Below are 16,107 nucleotides of genomic sequence, written 5' to 3' on the forward strand. Positions count from 1 at the left end.
GTTGCTGTATAGTTCACTCTTATGATCCCTGAAAGTTAAAAAGCAGGTGATTTTATTTTTTTAATTTTTTTAGCCGAATGTCTGTTTATAGCTTCTACTGTATATGCAGTAGTTACTGGAACATATTCATCCACATTTAAACTGTCCTTGAAAACTCCATAAACTGTGTATATTTAGGACTGTATGGTTACTGGAAACTCTGAGGCAATTGCAGGTTAGAGAGAAAATAAAAAAGTGTCTATAAAGAGTGTCATTATGAGAATATAGACTACTTCTTAGAAATCACACAGACAGAATGTGGAGTGAGTAAAAAATGGGACCCAAATGTACAGGTTTTGTTAATATCCTGTCATTGCTAATAAACGTTTGTCACTTTTTATTGAAGAATGCTGTGATAAGTCAATAAGTATTCTCTGAACTGTACACAGCTTCAGTGGCTGTGACCTCTCACCTCACAGTTCATGGAAGCTTATCAAGTGACTGTCTGACCTGAGCGTAATTTGCCTTAATTACTTCCCGTTGTTAAGCAGAGGAAAGAACTGGAAGAAAGCCACTTTTGGTCACAATCTGGGAATCTGGTGCCAGTAGCTAGTGGCGTTTTTCTTTCTTGCTAATCTAATTTAGGTGTTATCGACTGTTATAGCCATATTTTTGGCTTGTTCTTCCATTAAAGGACATGACTTTAAGGGCCATTGTTCAGGATATAATCCTAAACCAGAATGAATTACAAAAGGTTTTTTTAGTATATGTATATATTTATTTATATTACAAAAGTTTGATCCTCAGTTATGGCAGAGTAAATAAACGTGTGTTACAAGATAGAGTTCACCATCATCACCTTACCCGCACGCCATCTGTTTTCACTCAAGTGAATGAGCGCTTGTACACCGTCCGCTTTCAGAGCAATGCAGCTCTTTTAATGTAAAACGACAGATGTAAAGCACTCATAGTATCCTGTGTATTGTGCTGCCTCTCTAAACACAGCAGTCCAAAGGATGATTTTTAATAAAAGTGGCTTGTCTACAAACTTTAAGAATAATCAGGAAGTACAACAATGTGAGAACAATCACAAATAAGATCTTTTCAAAATTGCATCTCCTAGACAGCAATAAGATTACATCGAGACCTTAGCTTGAATTTTCTGCTTTTCAGATATATTGCATGAAGCGCGTGACAAAACATCTCAACAATGAGCATATTTACATGCATTCTAATACGCTGATAGCTACCAAAAGTCAGCTTATTAAAAAAATCTGTCAATGCAAAAAAAAACGTGTTTACATGAGACTTGAAATTGTCAGATTATTATCTGCTTTTCATGTCAATGCGCACATTGGAATAGCCGGTGTTTACATGCCACACACAAGCGGAGTAATGGGCAAAAAAGGGTGCTGATTGCGTTATGCTTAAACCGTATATGACTTTAATTGGAAAAAGGGAATCTGTTTACGGCTTTTACACAACCTCATACACTGTCTGCTTATTAAGCAATACCGTGTTCACATTTGCCAAAGCCTGCAATCAACAGCAGACATCTTAATATTACATATCAAATATTATGATACACTATAATATTGTATGTATATACAAAATATGCAACATTGTTAGTGCATGTTAGTGCACACACACACACACACACACACACACACACACACACACACACACACACACACACACACAAAACAACAGCAAAAAGTTTAATAAATAGAAAACATTCGTCATTTGTTTGGTTTGCTTAAAGGCATTTAAGCTTAAAGGAATTTGTGCCATAATGTTGATTACCACAAAAATTATCTCAATTCATCCCTCGTTAATCATCTTCTTCTTTTTCTTTCGGCTGCTCCCATTAGGGGTCACCATAGCAGACCGCCTCTGATCTGCATATTTGACTTGGGACAGGTTTTACTCTTGATGCCCTTCCTGATGCAACCCCCAGTGGCTGGGAGACTTTCACTCACACCTACAGGGCAATTTAGAGTCTCCAATTCACTTGACCTTCATGTTTCTTTGGACTTGTTGGGGAAACCGGAGCACCTGGAGGAAACCCATGTGAACATCTTTCTGTGAGGTGACAGTGCTAAAGAGTCACTGCGCCAATCACAGTCACTGCACCAATTTGTCCCATGTTAATAAAAAAAATCACGTTCTTCAATTGGAAGTGTGCTACTGCAACTGCGATTTGCCCTTTTTCTTTTTTAAAGTTGTAAATCGTTTTTTGTTTTTTGAGTCAAAAATATTATCTGCAGTAATCAACATTATGCTACAAATGCTATCGATTGAGCTAAACTTAACTAACTACGCCCAGAACATCACTTTAACCTCTTGTTTTGAATGCAACAAAGCACAAAAATTGCCTTTACTTTAAATGATCTATTCAGTCAATCCAACAAATGAATGAAACCATACAGTATCTCACTATTGCTCAAAAAGCACTATTTCCAACACCTCTGGTCTTAATTAGCAGCCAAGACGTGAAGTTGAGTCTGGCCAGCTGGTGTATCTGTGGCCTGCCCTCTGCGTGTTAAGTAACTACAGACTTTCACTGTAGATGAACGATCAGAGAAGCTGAGCTGAACTATTTCACTGACACCAAAGCAAACACACTTCAGTCTTTCTGTTCTAAGCTGCTCTTCATGGGCACTGCTGTATGTGCCCACATATCCCCCTGCACGCTTTGTGTTATTGTAAAAGACGACGATTGTGAGCTACATCCAAGATGGCGGCGCGGTAGCACGCAGCGGCCACTCCGGATCCACAATGGTGCTATTTTTGTTAAAAAAGCCCGACTTTTGCAACACATGGACATCGGAGCAACCGGTGTTCGTGTCTACCATCGCCAGACACTACTGAAATATAAGACTCATGCAAAAACCAAGCTGCATAATGACCTGCAGGAGGCGCTACGCGTACTTGGCTTGCTGCGGAGACCAGGCCTCCAGCCCTCGGCGTCGCCTGATGCCGGTGGCCGGGGGAGAGGACGTCGTAGCGGTGTGCGGAAAGCGAAGCGGAAAGAGGGCGGGGTCCATGCTAGGCTAAAAACAAACCCTAGCCGGCCGGCTCTCCGTCTATCCTGCTCTCAAATGTTTGCTCCCTGGACAATAAACTGGACTATATCCGACTCCAGCAGGCTACGCAGCGTGAGTTTAGAGACTGCTGCATCTTTGTTTTCATGGAGACGTGGCTCAGCGACAGAGTTCCGGATGCCGCCATTCAGCTAGACGGGCTCGCCTCGTTTCGTGCCGACAGAAATACAGCTCTCTGCGGTAAGACTCACGGTGGTGGCTTGTGTGTTTACATCAACATGGAATGGTGCAAGAACTCTATGCTAGTCTCTAGTTACTGTTCATCGCTGTTGGAGCTTGTGACTGTTAGATGCAAACCTTTTTATCTACCACGGGAATTCACCACTGTTTGCATAACCGAGTTTACATTCCCCCAGCGCTAACGCTAAGGAAGCACTCTGTGAACTGTATGGGGCTATGAGCTGAACTGCAGAACGCTCACCCCGACGGACTGTTTATTGTCGCCGGAGATTTCAACCATGCAAATCTCAAGACAGTGCTCCCTAAATTCCATCAGTATGTGGACTTTGCAACGAGAGGCTGAACGCGCTTGATCTTGTTTACACAAACATCCCAGGCGTGCCGGGCGGAGCCCCGCCCCCACCTCGGCTACTCAGACCACATCTCTGTTATGTTAATTCCAGCATACAGACCGCTCGTCAGACGCACAAAACCGCTTCAGAAGCAGGTGAAAACCTGGCCAGCAGGAGCCATCTCTGCTCTTCAGGACTGTTTTGAGTGTACTGACTGGCACATGTTCAGGGAGGCTGCAACATATGGCGATTCTACCAACTTGGAGGAATACACAGCATCAGTGACCAGCTACATCAGCAAGTGCATTGATGATGTCACTTTCTCAAGACCATCACCACACGCTCCAACCAGAAGCCGTGGATGACTGCGGAGGTGCGCACGCTGCTGAGGTCCCGAGACTCTGCCTTCAGAGCAGGCGATAAGGCAGCCCTAAGAACAGCTAGGGCCAAACTGTCACAGGCAATCAGAGAGGCAAAGCGCGCTACGCCCAGAGAATCCACAGTCACTTCCAGGACAGCGGTGACACGCGGCACATGTGGCAGGGCATCCAGGCCATCACCAACTACAGGACAACATCAGTTGCCTGTGACAAAGATGCCTCCCTTCCAGATGCGCTGAACGACTTCTACGCTCGGTTTGAAGTGCAGAATGACGTGATGGCGAGGAAGTCCACCCCTCCTCCCAGCGACCAGGTGCTCTGTCTTACCACGGCAGATGTGAGGAAAACTCTACGTAGAGTCAACCCACGGAAGGCTGCTGGACCAGACAACATTCCTGGCAGAGTGCTCAGAGGATGTGCAGACCAGCTAGCAGATGTTCTTACCGACATCTTCAACATCTCTCTGAGCAGCGCCGTTGTTCCAACGTGCTTCAAGGCCACCACCATCATCCCCATGCCAAAGAAGTCTTCAGTGTCCTGCCTCAGCGACTACCGTCCCGTCGCACTTACACCCATCATCATGAAGTGCTTCGAGAGGCTTGTCATGAGGCAGATTAAGACCCAGCTGCCCCCTCACTAGACCCACTGCAGTTTGTGTATCGTTCAAACCGTTCAACGGACGATGCCATCACCACAACCCTCCATCTGGCCCTCACCCACCTAGACAATAAGGACTCATACGTTCAAATGCTGTTCATAGATTTCAGCTCAGCATTCAACACAATCATTCCCCAGCACCTGATTGGAAAGCTGAACCTGCTGGGCCTGGACACCTCCCTCTGCAACTGGATCCTGGACTTCCTGACTGGGAGACCTCAGTCAGTCCGGATCGGGAACAGCATCTCCACCACCACCACACTGAGCACTGGGGCCCCCAGGGCTGTGTGCTCAGTCCACTGCTGTTCACTCTGCTGACTCACGACTGTGCAGCAATGCACAGCTCGAATCACATCATCAAGTTCGCCGATGACACGACCGTGGTGGGTCTCATCAGCAAGAACAACGAGTCAGCATACAGAGAGGAGGTGCAGCGGCTGATCGAACTGGTGTAGAGCCAACAACCTGTCCCTGAATGTCGACAAAACAAAAGAGATGGTTGTTGACTTTAGGAGAGCACAAGGTGAACACACTCCACTGAACATCGACGGCTCCTCTGTGGAGATCGTCAAGAGCACCAAATTCCTTGGTGTTCACCTGGCGGAGAACCTCACCTGGTCCCTCAACACCAGCTCTATCACCAAGAAAGCCCAGCAGCGTCTCTACTTTCTTCGAAGTCTGAGGAAAGCACATCTCCCAACCCCCATCCTCACTACATTCTATAGAGGGACTATTGAGAGCATCCTGAGCAGCTGCATCACTGCCTGGTTTGGGACTTGCACCGTTTCAGACCGCAAAGCCCTGCAGAGGATAGTGAGGACAGCTGAGAAGATCATTGGGGTCTCTCTTCCCTCCATCAAAGACATTTACAAAAAAACACTGTATCCGCAAAGCAACCAGCATTGTGGACGACCCCACACACCCCTAACACAAACTCTTTACCCTCCTCCCGTCTGGCAAGAGGTACCGAAGCATTCGGGCCCTCACGGCCAGACTGTGTAACAGCTTCTTCCCCCAAGCCATCAGACTCCTTAATACTCAGAGACTGGTTTGACACACACGTGTCTTGAGTTGCACTTTAATTACTGTCACTTTATGGCTGTCTGCTACCTCAGTAACTGCTATGTGCATAGAACATTATCTCATAGAATGTTATGTTTACATTTTTAGAAACTGTCATCTTTTTGCACTACTGAGTACTGGTCGGCGCTGCACTGTCTATTGTCCTGTTCATTGTCAGTAATTTGTTGTACTGTCCTGTACTTTTTGCACATGTTTGCACGTGCACTTTATATAGGTATATATAGGTAGTTTATATAGGTATTTTATTTCGTTGTGTTGTCTCATGTGGTCCTATGTTGGTCCTTTGTTGTTTTTATGTAGCACCATGGTCCTGGAGGAACGTTGTCTCGTTTTGCTGTGTACTGTACTAACTGTATATGGTTGAAACGACAATAAAAACCACTTGACTTGACTTGACTACATGAGTGTACAGATGGCAGTAGCACTACAGGGAGAAAATCTTAGTATAATAGTATAACTCAAAATAAGTTCTAGCAGAAGTTTGAGAGGCCTGTAAAAGGGTTTAAACACACATTTAATGAGTGAATGCTTGAAAGCCATCTGACAGAGAAGTTTCTACATATGTATATGGAGTATGCCTCATCTAAGAGGCATTTACTATATATCAAAATGTGTTCTCATTTGAGATTCCCCCATTTAGGACACATTTAGGAGGTAGCATTGCATTTCTGACAGTGATAACATCTCACTCACATGTTATTTTCAGCGGGTTGGAAATGAGAACCTTGGGAGGTCCGATTTTTGGCATAAAACATTGTGACACGTTGTACACCAAATCACTAACTTTGTTTGTGATTTTGAAATTTGTGTCACATCAGCTTTTCTATGCTAACGCAGTGTGTTATTAGCAAAGGTCTGTTTTTCTTACCTGACAGCCCATTCATCATGGACCGAGAATATAGGGAAGGGCTGTGTAGAGACTGCTATCTGCGCTCCGATGACTGATTGAACGGACTGCATATTGCTTTTGTTGGTCGTCTGAATGTTTGGATTGGGCATGGAATGTTGATGGTTTTGATGAATGACTTTTTAAAGAAAGCGTTTTCTGACACTTAGAATTTGTGCAGTAGTCTTCTGCCATCCTATAGTGCGATCTAGAATGCATCAGTTTTTTTTATTGTGCATTTTTATTTCTGTGCAGTTGAGAGGGACAAGGATTTCTCGCATCACAGACGACACTACAGAGAGTTTCGTTTCGATCTGACACAGATCCCTGAAGGAGAGGCCGTGACCGCTGCAGAGTTCAGGATTTATAAGGATAACAGTCACGGAAGATATGAGAATATCACACTCAAGGTCACCATATATCAAGTCATCAAAGAATATCCAAACAGGTGAGCGATGGAATCTTTACCTACAGTATATATAATAGTTAACTAAAAGTATCGAGGCTACTATTTTTTCCAACAAGTAGAACTGTTGTATTGCAAAACGTTTAATTTTTCACAGTGTTTTGTGAATGCAGCAAAGGAGTCGAGGGAGTAATAAAACACAGTCACCTAATCCATCTTTCTCCCTCTCATGTAAAGCTGAGAAAACCAAATCACACACTGTAATCACACACAACAACTAAATAAAAAACTATTTTATCCTGCTGCCTTAAAATTTTGAGTTAACAATAAAAATCATGTTGAACTGACATACCATTAGAGTGGACTCAACAAACAATGTTTTAATGTATATATCTATTGACAAAACTGTTTATTTTAAGCTGTGTGGACTTTGAAGTTGTTTATGACATGATTTTTTTCATATAAGCCAGGGCTGTCCAAGATGCATTGCAGCACCCACAATTTTGATGTTTTATGTTCTGATTAATTAACTCTTACATTTAAATCACTTTGCCAATGGTTTCTATGAATAGGTAGGTATCCATTATGGCATGTGTTTACATTTTTAGTTTTGCTTTATGTGCTCACCATTTAGGAGTGAAGTAGCACCAGAGTTAAGTAGCTTCATTCTGGTTTGCAAAACATGTTCTGAATTAAAGTGAATGAAGCTATAAAGAAATTATTTCTGTTTGATTGCTTGAAGCATTGCAAGCTTTGATCTGTTAATAATATCACTATTAATGTTTTGTGAACTTAACTTAAATGTCAAGAAATCTTAATCATTTTAACTACTGCAGAGGAGACTGTCTTGATATGCAAAGCCAGAATGTGCAATAGTCTTGTTTTGGAGGCACATAGACCTCAACACTTGACACACAGAATACGAAAAGTCCTGGGGGAGGGTGGGGGAAACCAAAAAGGCTGCTCCATGTTAGGGGTGGGGTCAGGCAGCCTGGGAGGAGAGTACAGATCAGGGGCGGGGTCAGGTGGTCTGGGAGGAGGATTCAGGTAGGGTGCGGAGTCAAGCGGCCTGGAAGGAGGGTCAAGGTGGGGTCCGGAGGCCTGGGAGGAGGGTCAAGAAAGGGGCGGGTTCCAGTGGCTTCGGGGGCCAGGAAGCCTCGGAACAGGGACAAGGTCAGGCAGGGTGGAGGTTGCCGCTGGTGACTGGACAGACTCTTTGTCAGCCACAGGGAGCTGGACAGGCTTGTTGATGAACACTGGAGACTGGACAGACTGGGCGACGATCGCAGGGAACTAGATGGTGGCTGCTGGTGAATGGATTGTCCTGTCCTGTCAACAGCCATGGGGAACTAGACAAGCTGATAGATAGCCACAGGGGACTGGACAAGCTCATCGGTGGCCACGGGGGACTGGACAAGCTCGTCGATGGCCAGTGGAGGCTGGACAAGTTTGTTGACGGCCACGGGGGACTGGAGAGGCCCTTCGACAGCCACATGGAACTGGACAGGCCCATTGGTGGCCACAGGGAACTGGTCAGGCTCGTTGGCGGCCTCCTGGCCATCAAAAACAGGTTTCTCCACCTCCTGGTGGTCAGCAACCACCTTCACTGCCTCCTGCTGGTTAGCAGCAGGTTCCTCTGCCTCCTGGGGTTTGGCCACAGGTTTGGACGTCAAGCTCCGTCTAGTCCTCCTCCTCTGCCGAGTGGTGGGAAGGCCAACCACAACTTTCACTGCCAGTGTGAGGGTATGGTTTTCCTCAGGCTGGGGATAGAAAAGGAGGTCCCCAGAGGTCCAGGCTGAAATGATACCATCCCACTTGATAGCCAGATTGATGACCTCTGATAGACTCTCCCCCTCCTTCCCATACAGAACACAGGACCTGATAGAAATTCCAGTGCATACGGAGACGGAAAGGGGTACGGAATGAAATGTCATGCTTACTGTATCCATAACTGGTTGGACTGTTATGTCAGGTGTGCAGGAAGAAGGACCCAAACGCAGGCATGAAATCATTTTAATTATTATTTTTAATGAAAAAAAAAAAAACTGATAAACAAACCAAAACCTGACTGAGGAACAGGAACCGACAAAGACTTGAACCAACTGACATGGAAAAAAAATCACAAAACTACCAGACAGAGCACACAAGGGAACTATAAAGAGGGAGAAGAGTTAGACAAGAGGTAAACGAGGAAGGCAGGTAAAACACATTAACTTATAACCAGACAGATAACAAGGCAAACGAGAGGGTGGGGTTATCTGTGAAGACAGACACGAATGCACAAGGGAATGAGAAAACTCAAACCTAAGTGCATTCACACAGCACGATACAAAACACAAGTGCCTGGATTCAGCCACAGCGTAAATAAACTGAACCTACCAAAGTGTCTGAATCCAGACACAATGGACAAAACAGACAAAGAACAATACATACATGTTGGGGGGACTAAGGGCAAATAATGGTATATGCTATTTACACCCATTAAAAATAGTGGCAAATATTTTTTGCACCCCAACCTCGGTGCATATAATGGTAGATACTAATATATTATATTTAAATACTAACATACAGTATGGGCATCACTGCAGTGTGTTTATTGTGTTTATTTAGAGTCCCACAGACAAACTACATTAAACCCTAAACCTAACCTTAACCACACATAAAAATAGCCTTGCTTTTACTACAGTAACTATGGTTTCACGTGAGTACGAGTGCGATCGACAGACCCTGCCTCCGGATCAAACCTTCTCTGTGCTCCCCGACATTCACAGTAACCAAATCACTGCAATGAAATAAACATTTATATTCAGTTTTATCTATTATCTTGAGTAGTATTAAAGGAAATATTAAGAGTGGATGAGAAAAAGATTGAGACAAAAAACGGATTCGAACCATGGTCGCTAGGAAAACAGCACACATTCACACACCATCTTTACACACCACGCCACTGTAGTGACATCTTTTGGTTAGTTTGTCGTATATTTCTGTGGTTCCACCAGACTATTAGGGTGCAAATATAGCACTGTGTGGCAGATGCTATTTAAACTGGGGTGCAAATAGTCACTCTGTAAAACATTAGAATTTTGATTTGTTTTACATTTTTCTTCACATATTGGTTACATAATTCTCATGCTTCCATTTGTGATGTTAATATATATAATAACTTTTAATCTAAAATGTGGATAATAATAACAATAAAGAAAGTCCTAACTTTGACAGGGAGTCTAATTTTTGGGGCGGCTGTGGTAGAGCGGGTTGTCCACTAATCGAAGGGTTGGTGGTTCGATTCCCGGCCCACACGACTCCACATGCCAAAGTGTCCTTGGGCAAGACACTGCACACCCAATGGCAGGTTAGCGCCTTGCATGTCAGCTCTGCATTGTTGTATGAATGTGTGTGTGAATAGTGAATGAGACGCAGTGTAAAGCACTTCGAATACCGCTAAAGTTAAAAAGGTGCTATATAAGTGCAGACCGTTGTCAATGAAAGATTATGCCAACAAACATGTGCACATGTCTACAGGTTTATTTTCACACAAAGGGAAGAAAATAGAGACCTGCTATTTCATCAGCAATTATAGCTCATTGTAGGAATCCAGTTACTGAAACATGATGGATTATTGACAGGGCAATTTCATTTATATTTGTACATGAAATGTGCATAAATGTAACACTGAAACAATATCATTGCATTGACATTCACCCTTACAACTTAAGAAACATACAAATCTTTACCAATCCTCTGAAGACTGGTCAGATTTCCGAGATTACTGCAGGAGACTAAGTTCAATAATTAATTCAATTACTCACCTCAATTCCACAATTCCATCGCAAGACTCTCAATTATCAGTAAATAATGAACAAATGTGCATATATGTTTTTATGACTGAATTTAATTATCATAAAATCTCAGAAAGTATTAAAAATATGGTGTAGTCTTTAAATGTTTCACTTTAACATTGATTTGTGTATGTGTGTGTGTTTTTGGTCATGACCAGTCTTCAGAAATCACATGGAACAGAATGAAAAAGGATGCACTGTTGTTCTATGAACATGCACTACACGGATGGCTTTCGGTGTTGCGCACTGTCTCCGTGTTAATATATCAGTGTCTCCTGCTGAATCATTTAGCACTCTTCTCACGAATGTCGATGGGGAGAATTTGGAGGTGGATGCCATGAATGGGGCTGAGACCCCTGGGAGTTGGGGGCCCCTGGGCTTCAGCATGTGTAAGTCCATGCATTTATGCGCCCCTGTCAGTTGCTGTTGAGTTTTGGCCTCAGCTCAATGTTTTGTGCCCTAGAGATACACGTTGAGTTTAAATTAAACCTGACTTTCAATTAAACTTTTAAGATAGACTTTTAAAGCTATGCGTGGTCTGTAAAACACTTAAGGCAGGCAGTCAAGTGGAAAATAAAAAGACATCCTGTTTACATGAGTGAGTCTGTCTGGAGTCTTCCCTTGTGAGGTTTAAACTGCATGTGTCAGGATGTTTCAAGGGTGCAATTTGTCACCATTGAAAATGGCAACGATGGTACACAGACTTCCATTAGTCCTCCGGTTGTTTCTGAAATGTGGAAAAGGATAAATACATTAGAAATAAAATGTAATATTAATATGCCATACTGTATTTTGGGACTTAAACTTTAGTCTTGGCCTTTCCTTTTTCAACTACAGTGATTATTACAGGATTTATTACATTTACATTTATGCATTTGAAAGACACATTTATCCAATGCAAAAATACAAATAAAATATATATATATTGGGATGATCAATGGAAATCTTCATTAGAAATGATTACTAGCCCTAGAAAAGTAATTGCTTTTTTTTTAAAATAAATAAATAAATGCCTATACAAAAAAGAAAAGAAAAGAAAAGAAAAAAAGTTGTGGAAATGTCTATAGACATTTTTAAAGATGCTTAGCTCTGAAATATTTAATCAAATACAATTTCTTTTTGTAAGCACAACCTCTATAAATAATTTTTCTAAAAATCCATATCCCGTAACCACAAAAAAACTTCAAAAAAAGTCATGGAAACCTCATAGATATTGAAAAAGTGCAGGAACCCTGATTAAATGTGACATTGAGGGTAATCTATCCCTTTAATGTTTCATATATTTTTGCTATTCAATATGCTTTATCCTCCTGCTCATATACATTTAAGAATAGAGTCAGGGCTGGACTGGTAATCTGGCATACCGGGCATTTTCCCAGTGGGCTGACGCACTTTGGGGCCGATCTGGGGCGGACTGGCCATCGGGAGAACTGAGCGGGTGGGCGGGTCTGCCGCGAAACGGGCCGAATGGGCCGCGATAAGCTAAACTGAGCCACCACGTTATGTAAAACTGACCACGAAACCCTGTTCAGCGATATGCACAAAAGGACAGTGAACTCCCAAAAAACTCTTGTATTTTTAATTTGCCCTGTGATTTTCTATTATCTATTGCCCTTTAATACATTTCCCGCTGAGACGGGAGGTGATGGTGCCTAATCTACTGTCATCATTGTCAGTCATTGCCATGAGGTTACAGAAGCTGTCATTGGTCAATACTCATTTCATGCCATTCTCACATTATTTGTATTTATTTTTTGAATCCCCCTTTTCTCCCCAATTTGGAATGCCCAACTCCCATTACTTACTAGGTCCTCGTGGTGGCGCAGTTACTCACCTCAATCCGGGTGGTGGAGGACAAGTCTCAGTTGCCTCCGCTTCTGAGATCGCCAATCCGCACATCTTATCAAGTCACTCATTGTGCATGACACCATGGAGACTCCGCATATGGAGGCTCATGCTACTCTCCACGTTCCACACGCATCTTACCACATGCTCCATTGAGAGAGAGAACCACTAATCGTGACCACGAGGAGGTTACCCCATGTGACTCTACCCTCCCTAGCAACCGGGCCAATTTGGTTGCTTAGGAGACCTGGCTGGAGTCACCCAGCACGCCCTAGATTCGAACTCGCGACTCCAGGGAAGGTAGTCAGCGTCAATACTCACTGAGCTACCCAGGCCCCCGCCATTCTCACATTAATAACAATTAAGCTGTCGAAGATGTCTGGCTTGTCTCGGCTTCTAAGAGAAGCAGAGCATCTGCAGCAGTACTACCGCATGTCGCTGGGCCATGTGAGACATGTAAGGAGTGTGGAGTGTGAAAGGGCATATATGAAGTGTGTTCAGCGTTAAGTGCTACCTAGGCCCCGGAGCGCTGCGGTGTACACAGCTCTGTTGTTCTTTCGTGCTGCCTAAAGTGTACAAATGGTGAGACAGGGCAACCATTGTCATGATGTCTCACGGTCTGGATGGAACCAACCAGTGTCTGGACCTGGACCAATTGGTGACCACTGATACAGGATTTCGTGCTGCATGTTCATTCGATACAGATCTGATGGAGATGTAGGGCCTCAACTCTTCAGTTGGTCGGCTGCTTCTCTTAGAAGCTGAGACGCCAAACATCTTTGATGGCTTAACGTTAATAATGTGGAAACGGCATGAAACAGTGCAATCAATGAGTATTGACCAATGACAGCCTCTGTAACATCTGGGCATTGAGTGATGACAGCAGATTAGGCACCACCCCCTCAATTAAAATCACTTTTATCAATCACACCTTAATCACATATTAATAATAAAGAAAAATCTATTTAATCATAATTTCTATATTATAAATGGCTAAATTGATTATTGCATTTGTAATTTGTTGTAATTGCATTTTTTTTTTATTATTATTTGTTAATTTTATATATAATTTATCCACATGCATATAATTGATTGCTCAACTAATTCAATTCATATAATGATTTATCAAATAAATTTTAAAATGGTTTGCTCAATTGATTTATCAGTTTCTCAGTTGATTGATTTATTTCTCAATTGATTATCGCGTGTCAGATATGGGCCCCCATATTACTTCACTACATTCAAAAGCATAATATCTTTTTACTCCACTACATTTAAAAAAAAAAAATGCCTTTCCTCACTACTTTGAAATTAATAAGTAGCGTTAATTAAAATAGACAAGTAGGTCTTGTTCCTGCGAGACTATAACCGTAACCTAGCAACAAATGTAGTCTTGTGAGAGTTTCTGCAGGACGAGGGTTACTTTTCAGATATAGCGTTGACCAGTGCATTTGCCTGACTAACCCTGATTCTGTGAAAACTCTCACAAGACCGCATTTGTTGCTAGGTTACGGTTATGGTCTAGAGAAAACAAGACCTATTAGTCTATTTTAATTTAATGTTATTTAATCATTTATTAATTTCAAAGTAGCGAGGAACGGCAAATTTTTTACAAAATTTAGTGGAGTAAAAAGTAGATATTATGCTTTTGAATGTTGTGAAGTAAAAGTAAAAGTTTCCTAAAATAAAAATACTCTGGTAAAGTACAGATTCCTGAAAAATTTACAAATATGTAAATACATAGTTACTGTCCACCACTGATTGTAGAATGACGTATGGAAACGTTTTCCTTAGAAAAACTACCCCAGCATTGCTCATTTTCAGGATATAGAGAGCTTAGCTCAAATAACTGACCATGACATTGGTCCAGGGCTGGGGTTCCTGATAACGTTGAAACATAAGCTTTTACGATCATCTTAACAAACGTCGCTTGTTATTTTATTATGGAGTAATGCCTGTTTCCCAAACCAGCACATAGATTGCTCATAAAGTTGAACTTAAGTGTTTCGTTACGGGAGCTGTCCGATCCAAATTAGTGCTGATCACTTTGGCCAGTATGTCCAGGAGATTGTCTTCTCAATGTTGTTTGTAACCTTGTTGAGGTGCCGAAATGTATTAACTATTACAGAATTGAATTAAAGATAATAATGATGGCTTTAGTAAGATTTCAGTTGTATTGATGCTCAATCATAGAGATTAATGAATGTGATGCAATAAATACATGTGAATCATAAAGGGCTCTCACGTAACTGAACAAATGCACACAGAACAGGATTAAATTGACGGGAATCATATAGAAACACTCAGACCTGTCAAAATATTAATAAATCATCTGGTTAGAGTGCGAGGCACTGTGTAGGCTACTTGTAGCCTTCCTGCCATTACGCATCATGCAATTTGTTACTGCCTTGTAAAAGGACGATAGGCGAGCTGATTTAAAACATCCACTGGAGGGAGGAGGAAGAGGAGGAGGGAGAGAGATGGAATCTCTTATTGCACATCTCTAATCTCCTTTGTTAACCAAATTTTTATTATTTACTAGGCATATTTATTCAAGTTTTAAACTGCATGTCACATTACTCATGTATGTCTTCTTAAATAATCTGTTTAATAAGAACATATTGTCTTTCTATTGCCATTACAATTATGCTTATCCAATGTAATATGTCATTTAGATCATGTCGCTTACGGAGACTGCCAATTTATTTCATAGCGATTTTTTCAACACTTTATTATCCTCTGAAATTGTTTACAATGGCTTTCCAATTATAAAAATATGTTAATAGATATGTTAAAGATATGTTTAATTAGCACTTAATGGACTTAAGAGTGGTTCAAAGTTCTCGTTAATTTACAAAAAATGTTAAGAACTACTTGGATAACTATGCTTTTGGGAAACGTATCTTAGAGATTAAGTACTACTTAAATGCTAATAACATCCTTCTTAGTGCTTCGGGAGACCCAGTCCAGGGCCTTGTTACATTGTAAGCCTAAGTAGATCGTAGAATCCATCTTACGATTCATCTTAGTTTTTCCCAAAGGCATTGTAACTTAAGTAGTACTTGAGAATGCTCATAGATTTACGAGTGCCCTGGAGTACTCGTACAGCGCTAAGAGCATCGTAAGTACATAGACTTATGCTGACACCTGCAGGACAAATGCAAAATTACACCTGATACAATTTAAATACCTATAGGTACACTTTATGCTAAAACTTTAATATCAGGATACCTATGTTTTATTGATTTTTATTTTAACAGTCAAGTCTAATAATAATAATATCAAAATGCATAATATATATATATATATATATATATATATATATATATATGTATATATATATATATATATATATATATATAAATAAATAAATGGATGAATAAATTAATTAGGAAACGAATAAAGTTATTTGTGTG

General features: G+C 41.6%; 1 protein-coding gene across 1 annotated transcript in view; it reads left to right on the top strand.

Moving 5' to 3' along the window:
• Positions 1–16,107, top strand: part of LOC127617667 (bone morphogenetic protein 5-like) — a 56,538-nt gene that overhangs the window by 2,041 nt on the left and 38,390 nt on the right. Inside the window, exon 2 of the mRNA XM_052089692.1 lies at positions 6,857–7,049. Within this exon, the coding sequence (XP_051945652.1) occupies positions 6,857–7,049 (193 nt within the window). The remainder of the gene's footprint in view (positions 1–6,856; positions 7,050–16,107) is intronic.

This window comes from Xyrauchen texanus, chromosome 24, assembly GCF_025860055.1.
Source record: "Xyrauchen texanus isolate HMW12.3.18 chromosome 24, RBS_HiC_50CHRs, whole genome shotgun sequence".
NCBI lineage: Eukaryota > Metazoa > Chordata > Actinopteri > Cypriniformes > Catostomidae > Xyrauchen > Xyrauchen texanus.